The 8,524-nt window shown below is 30.1% G+C and overlaps 2 protein-coding genes across 2 annotated transcripts; both read left to right on the plus strand.

The window, feature by feature from the left end:
* The first annotated feature begins 1,981 nt into the window (after window positions 1-1,981).
* LOC132731726 (glycine receptor subunit alpha-2-like) lies at window positions 1,982-3,727 on the plus strand. The gene is made up of 4 exons (XM_060717951.1): window positions 1,982-1,991; window positions 2,386-2,462; window positions 2,860-3,086; window positions 3,417-3,727. Exons 1-4 carry the CDS (start codon window positions 1,982-1,984, stop codon window positions 3,511-3,513), a joined length of 411 nt encoding a protein of 136 aa, XP_060573934.1. The 3' UTR covers window positions 3,514-3,727.
* Window positions 3,728-4,079: 352 nt separating this feature from the next.
* LOC132731727 (glycine receptor subunit alpha-2-like) lies at window positions 4,080-7,638 on the plus strand. Its single transcript, XM_060717952.1, has 5 exons — window positions 4,080-4,113; window positions 5,703-5,834; window positions 6,357-6,586; window positions 6,879-7,070; window positions 7,317-7,638. Exons 1-5 carry the CDS (start codon window positions 4,080-4,082, stop codon window positions 7,497-7,499), a joined length of 771 nt encoding a protein of 256 aa, XP_060573935.1. The 3' UTR covers window positions 7,500-7,638.
* The last annotated feature ends 886 nt before the right edge of the window (window positions 7,639-8,524 follow it).

Below are 8,524 nucleotides of genomic sequence, written 5' to 3' on the forward strand. Positions count from 1 at the left end.
TCCCCAAACTATGATGCAATTTGTTTTATTGTCCTTCAGTGAGTTTTTATTTTTTCATTGCCAAGTAGTTCAGCAGTTTATTTGTATATTTATTTAATCATTCAAAAGATTTGTAAATATGTGAAACTTTGACAATATATTTATATAAATATGTTTGAATAGTTAGCTAAATCCGATAGCTCTTTTGTGGTTGAACATGCTTGCTTTTAATGTCGTTAAATAAAATATTTAAGGTAAGTTGTTTCCAAATATTTGTTAACTATGTGAGGCTTGCCATTTTAAATGTGTTGCTTTTATAAGAATATGTTTTAGTGATTTTATCGAAAATACATTAACAATTTCTAAACGAATTGTTTCAATTGTTTACATATTTTAATAATGCAAATATACTGTTAATTATTCAAATCTTTCACAACAATAGTATATTTCAAGTTCTTTTTTTATGACAACTCTTATGTATATGTATATAAAATCATCATTATATTGATTGTTTGAATAGCATGTTTTTTAGTATCTAAGGTAAATACAACACTAGCTGTAGATAACACACACTACTTATTGTTTCAATACTGGATATAACAGCTATCTTTTACCAAGTTAATAATAGTGTTTCATCCTGAATTTCTACGAATTACACTGAACGTGTCTCACAAGAACCATAACGAAATTGTAAAAATATATAGTTATATAACAGACCGGTTACCATTATCTCATTTATACAGATTCATTTGTGACGGATATACTATCTAAAATTCAAGTAAAAGTGTAAGCCTTACATTAGGTAAATGATAAGTAACAAAACAATGGTATATGAATTAATGTACGTGTTTACATCATTAATCATGTGCTTAAATACAAAGTTGTTTTAATTATGTTATGGTATCTTTTTTAAAAAGAGAATCACCTTGTATATCCAGTGACGCAGGATTGTGAAAATAACGCAAAGGTTTTGGAAAAGAAACACCGAATCTTTCAATTTGACTTATAAAATATATATTAAATATGTTGGTCCGTTTACTTGCCGTGATGCTTGTTTCGGTCTTTGATTTGCACACTCCTGCGTTAGTATGGTACAGTTCTCGTGTTATCTTCACATTCTTTGCGTTATTGGATATATAAGCGGTGGGAATTCTGTACATATTTTTATTTCAGATCGTTTATATATTATTGTCTTACAAAATATGGATACTCGTACTATGATCTTAGTTTACCTGACACTGATTGTTTGTTGTTCGGCTGCTAGTGAAAGTAAATATACTAACGTGTAAGTCTTTTTTTAACCGGTTATAATATAGTTATATCAGTATATTATAAAAAACATAAGCCTTTGATAAGTTCATTATTTTCATAACTCAACATAATATAAGTTTTATATTAATTACTTTTATTTATATAGTTCATACTTATTTTCATTTTTAATTTTGCTTTTTTTTGCAACAATGGCTACATTTATGCACGTTTCTTCATTTCACTATTCAGTGATTGAAACACTATAACGTAACTTACAAAGATGAGGTATTCTAAAATTATTTTTTTCCTCTACAGAATGTAATGGATTCCTATTGAAATGAATGAACCATGGATGACCTTATTCCTTTTAAAACTTGCTCATATTGTTAACATAAAATGATTATATTAAAATTTTAAAGTCTTGAAAAGAATTTGTTTATAAAATGTGCTAAAAATCAATGTACACAATAAAGCCATTTTGTTATGTTATGATTTTATGAAAAACTTACGTGTCCGCAGCAGCGACTTTATAAGAGAAATTTAGGCATGCACAATATATTTTATATATACATAACTTGTATAAATACATTATATTGGTGTTCATCACATGATTATTCTACTGTTTTGTGTAAGTAAGTCAGAGTAATTTGTGTTAATATAATTTCAGATCCTCGCTTTTAGACACTCTTTTTGATGGTTATGACAAAAAGATGCCACCAAATAGTGAGAAAGGTGACTTTTTTAATCTTGAATGATAATTAGTACGATTTACACTGTTTTTAAATAGTGAAATGTGACAAACTACCTAATATAAATACATATGAAGCAATATATTTATTGCTAATTTACTATAACCAGTATCTTGAATAACTTCTTTCTATATTTATTATATTTTTTCGAATGCAGTGTCCTTTTTTTCTATTTTGCAACAAAATTAAGTGGTTTGAGTTTATAAATATTCTTTGATATACATGTAGTAGTGCTATTAATATAATATTTCAAGATAAGACATGCAAAAGAAATAAATTCAAAGTCACATCAATATCATTATATATAAGGTTTCAATAACATTTAATCACTATGGTTTTGAACTATATTGTTCTAACAATGTATGCTATCAAGAATGTTGTAATTATGGTGGAAATTACTTTACAGTCGGTATAGACAAACAAGTACTAGTGACTGTTAACATGTATGTGAACTCCATGTTTTCTATAAGTGAGATGAATATGGTATGTATTATTATTTCATGTTTTTTTTTATAAAACTTTATTGTTTTTTTACGTACAAGTTATTGGGAAGGTATACAATAATAAGGTATTGGGCAGATATACGATAACATGTAATTGGACGGGTTACTTGATATATAATTGGTTAATATAGATTTTAGTTTAATGTATATTCGTTTTTTAACAGAACAAAAGTATTCGACATATAAATTATTCTGTATAGACATTGTACGATTTATAACATTCTAGCAATCGACATCATACATCATAGGCCGTTTGAGCATGAATAATTAAAATTGTTTGACTTTTAAAGTTTTTACTAAAATGTGACATCCGTTTCATTGTTCTTGTTTATTGACACATTAACCTTGTTTTTCTAATTTATTTCGTTTGTTACAAGGATTATTCAATGAGTATATTCCTAAGGGAACGATGGATTGACGACCGTTTAAAATATGATGACACGCTAAACATTACAAGAATTAACTTAGACAGTTCAATGTTTAACGACGTATGGATGCCGGATATGTACATTCTAAATGAGAAATCATCCGACTATCATGAAGTCATGGTTACCAATAAACTTATACATATATACCCCGATGGTACTATTCAACATAGCGCCAGGTAGATAACTGGTCAAGCAAAACATATTTCTGAAAAAAATATATACCTGTTCTAAATTGTATAGGATATCAATTATTGAAAAAAGTAACAACAAAGTAAATATATCAATACATGACATAAATCATAATAAGTTTCAATTCTTATTTTAAAGTAAGATTTGAAAAAAGGATAAAATTAAGAATAACACCTTTATGAATTTTAAAGATCATATTATCTGTTGATATTAAATTTTTTAACAGTATTTTGTTATATAGAGAATATATTATAACTGAGTTAATGTTACACCTTATAGGATTGGTATATATATAATATACATATTATTTCTTGTAGAGTGACAGGATCGTACTCATGTTTGATGCATCTACAAAAGTATCCGTTTGATACACAATATTGTAAATTTGAAGTGGAGAGTTGTAAGTATAAATAATAACTTAACAGCAAGTCAGTGATATCGTATAGTGTACATAATTCAGAAATTATTTCACTCTTACATGTCTGCATATTTTATGTATACAATGATCTAAATTTCTAAGTCACCCACAAATAATATCACGCTGGACCAAAATTATATGGTTCACTGAAATGTGCATTGGTTAAAATGATATGCTGGTTTCCGGTAAAACATATGTTGGTTAAACTCCCATATGAGGGCGATATTGTATTTTTTACATTTTTGAGTCAACGAAATGCTTTAAAGCCCTTATAAAGTTCCTTTATAGTTACCCAATCATACATTGTCATTTAATTCAATCTTTTCAAGACATTTTTGTTGTCGTGGGTTTAGGTGTATAAACATAAAGAAATTGATTGAAGCACAGCATTGTTTGTTCATCAATTCTTTAGAAATCACCAAATGGACGAAGGGAATAATTGTAAAAATACATATTGTGATCCATATGTGGATATATTATTTTTGATAATTTTCTTAGTCAATGTGTTCGATGTTTGACACACCTGAACCAATGACAATCAGTCAATGATCAGTGTATAAGAATGGCCTGTCTATGGTTGGTCAGTTTTCAGCTAGGTAATTTTTCATGCGTGGATGGGTCATTAAATAACGGGAATGTGTCATTTTTCAACGTTGAAAATTGATCAAAATACCTTTGGAGTTAATTTTCAACGGAGTCAAAATTTAATCTTACACAGGAGCTTTTATTTTAACCGCTTAGCAATGATTTCGTGCATGCGTTTTTTGCTCAGAAGGACATATACAGGCATATGTCTTTCATAGAGGTATTTTGGAAGTATTTTTTCATCAAGATTAAATAACAAATTTTAAAACAGGTATGAGTGGGGGTGTTCAATGTGTAATGTATATTGTACGATATGTCAAAAACATTCGACTCAAATAGTCAAATGAACATTACATCTTTTCAGAATATTTTCTGCGGTTTAAAATACATGATTTCAATCTTGAAATCCATTTAAGACATACGTCATGGTACGCTGATTTAGGTAGACTTCTGAAGCACTTATTTACGGCTGAGCCAAGGGTCTGTCACAGGGCTTGCTTATCGTTATCGATGACCAGATAAGAACTGTTTTTAGTTTTGAGAGTATGGATTTAGGGAGTATGGTGTGTGTAGTAAAGTGTTAATGTTCCCCGAGCTCAAACAGTGCTTCACAAGCTCAGATTTGTGTGATGGAGCAATATTATAAGACGGCCACACCTGAATCCCGATACAGGGCGACATTTCTGATATTATTTCTAGGGCTTTAGAACATCTCGGTAATACCGACCAGTCACACGTTTGCCCTTCGGTACCGGGGGATTTGTACGACTATCACATCACATGAGAGAAAATGAAATAAAGGGCTTCTTTGTGTTCATGGCCCTTTTTGCTACAACTTCAGACCTTCTACCGTGTATGGTTAGCCATATTTTGTTTCCAATTTTTACTGGTTCAAAATAGCGAAACCATGTTTCGTCACCAATAACAATATTTGCAAATTGTCTTTGATTGAAATTTCAAAACATATTAAGCAATTGCTAAGCAGTTTGCACTTGTACCTTTTTAGGTTATATGTCAATATATTGGGTATCCATACTGCATGCATAAATATCCAGTAGTTTCAAAATACGCTTCAAAATGAAATACACCAGATTTGGCAATATATCACTTACTTTTGAGACATTTGTCAGGTCGGTCAGATTTTGCTGCATCTTTGACGTACACAATGCCAGTCAGTAATTTCTTTCTCCACTGTCGAATACCTTATCAGACTTATAAACTTCCTCAAATTCAGTATAAGTCTGCTTTACTGACTGACCGAGTTTTGTGTGAACTTTTACATATTAAGCTCTAATCTAATTTCTTCAATATTCTCAACCCGTTTCCCAACCACTTTTACAACAGTTGTCTACGACTGGTTCTTCTAAATTTGCTATTAGTTTACTACTGTGTTGAACTATTAAGGTGTATCATTGTACACAAAATCATACAGAGCGTTATCGTGTACATTACATATCAGTCAACCTTCGTATAGCTTTATACAATCTTGATTTTGATATATTGTAGATGATGTACTTTTTACAAGTCGTAATTAAATTTCTTTTTTTCTGTTCTGTTCTTGAATGATACAGGTAATTATTTGATGACTGTTGTATTTCAGATAGTCATAGTACGGAAGATTTAAAGTTCATTTGGAGCGAGAATGCCGTGTCCATGGCAGACGATATAGAATTTCCTCAATTTCGAATCACGAAAATCAAATCATACAGCTGTGAGAAAGATTATTACGGCAGTAAGTGTGTGTTGTTGTTGGTTTTTTATTGTTGTTGATGTTGGTTTTTTGTTAAACCGAGAAAGAAGGAAATAGCAAATTGACTGTTTATAAACAACTGACTATAGGATTGTATAGGATTCATCAGTAAAAAATCTACTCTTAACTCATATTCGGCATGTTAACTTAAATTAATTTATGTTTTCTTGTATAATGACATGTATATATATAACATTTTAAAGTTCTGTTAGGAACCAAGTTCAGTATCTTGATAAGCAATTAAGGATAATAACTTATAGGATATGTATGTGTATCAAAAAGAGAGTTAAAAGACTTGCAAAATATATACTTCACAATATGCACTTCATGGACATATTTTGCTGTATGTAGAATTGATAGGATGTAGCAAGGAGCTCCCCCAGAGAAACTGGAAAAACAAATGCAATGACTGATATAGCCAATGTCTTTTTTCGTAATAGATTTACAATTCTATATCCGTTCTTTATTTTCTTTTTAGTGCAGTATCAATCGTTTATATTTTAGTCGTATACCCATGTGTTGGTGTGCAGATTGTTCTTGAAAGGAATTATGCTTTTCATACAATCCAAATCTTCATACCTAGTAGTCTTATTGTAATGCTGTCCTGGGTGAGTTTTTGGTTGGATCCTACGTCAGTTCCAGCTAGGATTTCACTCGGTCTACTGACTGTATTGACTATGACCACACAAAGTGCAGGCGCTAGAGCAAACTTGCCCCGTGTCTCTTATGTCAAGGTTAATGTCTTTGTTCTCTTTCTTTTTTAAAAATAATTTTCTAAAATTTCAAATATTGAATATTGGACGATGGATAAATTACATTTGTTGTTGACCTTGAAAATGTACAACCAAAAACATTGGCATTCACATTTTAAGTTAACAATTATCACATTCATTTTTCTACTAATTCACTGAATGTAGGGTTTACATTATTACGACATTTCGGCATTTCTTATTAAAAATCAAAAATATTAAAACATTTGTTTGAAGTCTAAAAATGATATGTTTTATAATATTTTATAATATATAGGCCATAGATGTATACATGGCAACTTGTCTTACTTTCGTATTCCTGGCGCTTGTTGAGTTTGCTGTTGTTAACGTGCTGAACAATGACACAAAACAAACAGGAAATGATACAAGGACACATCCGAGTACCACAAAGTGTAGAAAAAACGTCAAAGTATCACCAGAGGTTCAATCACTAGAAGAAGAGGAATTGGTAAACTAAATGATTAATAAAGCTGTCTAAAATAACTTCTTTAACAATAATATAAAGTTTTATTGAACATTTCAGTATGTGTATATTTAATGTCATTGTGGGTGCTTACATGTATTTAATGTTATTTTATGAAGATATAATGCATACATATTCAACATATACATTTAAACATGAAACACAAGTTTAAACATTTACATGTTTACATCCACAAAATTGTATATAAACATTTTTTGATTTTATAACCAGGACACGAAGGTAACAGATAGGTCAATGTGTACACGAGACAATATGAATACGTTCATGAAGTATATAAATCCGAAAACCGTGGACATCATATCTAGAATACTGTTCCCGCTAATGTTTGCAATCTTCAATCTTATCTACTGGATACACTACTTTTTCTTCGACAAACGTTTTGAAGAAGACTAGATAACTGTTAAACTTATATAAGACATGACATGACAGTTTCGTTTATACAAGACATATTTCACAAAACAGTGAGCTCAATCTCCCTACACGGTTTTTACAACGCATATACATATATACATTACAAGCTAAAAGACTCGTCTAATTATTTTATGTTATTATTGTTTGTAAAAAAGTTGACATACACAACTTTTCATTTAAATAAATCTGAAATTAAATTTTGCAGAAAATATGTTTGTTTATATTGACAAATCAAGTTTCCAAGTAGCTTGTGTAAAATGCTTTGAGAGGAAGAAGGATTTTATTAAATACTAACAGCGTCATGCAATATGTTATCCATCTATTTTGATTTTTCCTAACGTAGTACGATATCTATAACGAGAATGTATCATACATCATGATGAATGTTTGTTTTTTTTTTCATATTTTTTTTCTTAAATATCGGAGTTTCGTTTTGATATTTTACTTATAACAATATATGTATAATTACCTGTATTCTTTTCATTAATAACAAGAAGATTGACAATATTCAGTTTAAGCGCTTGAGTTTAAACTCTTTATTTTTACACTATACGTCACAGTATTTTTGCAATGACCTGTATATTTGGCTCCTCCTCCTAACAAGTCATTCAATCTGGTTCGCGCATGCTTAGTAGACTGGGTATATAAACCGAGCACGCTTCTGCAAATTCCTTTTCGATCCAGTCTCCGAGCTCTAGAAGCTGCCGTGAACTAACACGGAAAAATATTGGAGAAAAAATTATGTAGCGGTTCTGAACAAACATGGCAAAAGACTTCATTTTTGTGTTTTTTTTAAAGTAGCCGAAGGTAGAGTTGCTTTTCTTTATTATCTTTAATATTGTGTTAAATTTATCTAACAAACCAATTTTTCAAATTTTATTACGACCACGAGATTAGACAATCTAGATCTATTACCGATACTGTAGGCTTAAGGGCAGAGAAAGGTCTGAGAAAAAGTGATCCTACTAAAGACATTGTTGATACTATTTTGCAATACTGAAGTACTT

This window comes from Ruditapes philippinarum, unplaced genomic scaffold, assembly GCF_026571515.1.
Source record: "Ruditapes philippinarum isolate M1 unplaced genomic scaffold, ASM2657151v2 ctg10107_1_1_1_1, whole genome shotgun sequence".
Taxonomy (NCBI): domain Eukaryota; kingdom Metazoa; phylum Mollusca; class Bivalvia; order Venerida; family Veneridae; genus Ruditapes; species Ruditapes philippinarum.

Excerpts from the sequence above, each read along its gene's own strand:
- LOC132731726 (XM_060717951.1), top strand. Across the intron at positions 2,463-2,859 it reads CTATAAGTGAGATGAATATG|GATTATTCAATGAGTATATT; the intron begins GTATGTATTATT and ends GTTTGTTACAAG. Across the intron at positions 3,087-3,416 it reads ACTATTCAACATAGCGCCAG|AGTGACAGGATCGTACTCAT; the intron begins GTAGATAACTGG and ends TATTTCTTGTAG.
- LOC132731727 (XM_060717952.1), top strand. The coding sequence starts at position 4,080 with ATGGCCTGTCTATGGTTGGTCAGTTTTCAGCTAG. Across the intron at positions 5,835-6,356 it reads TGAGAAAGATTATTACGGCA|TCGTATACCCATGTGTTGGT; the intron begins GTAAGTGTGTGT and ends TTTATATTTTAG. Across the intron at positions 6,587-6,878 it reads CCCGTGTCTCTTATGTCAAG|GCCATAGATGTATACATGGC; the intron begins GTTAATGTCTTT and ends TATAATATATAG.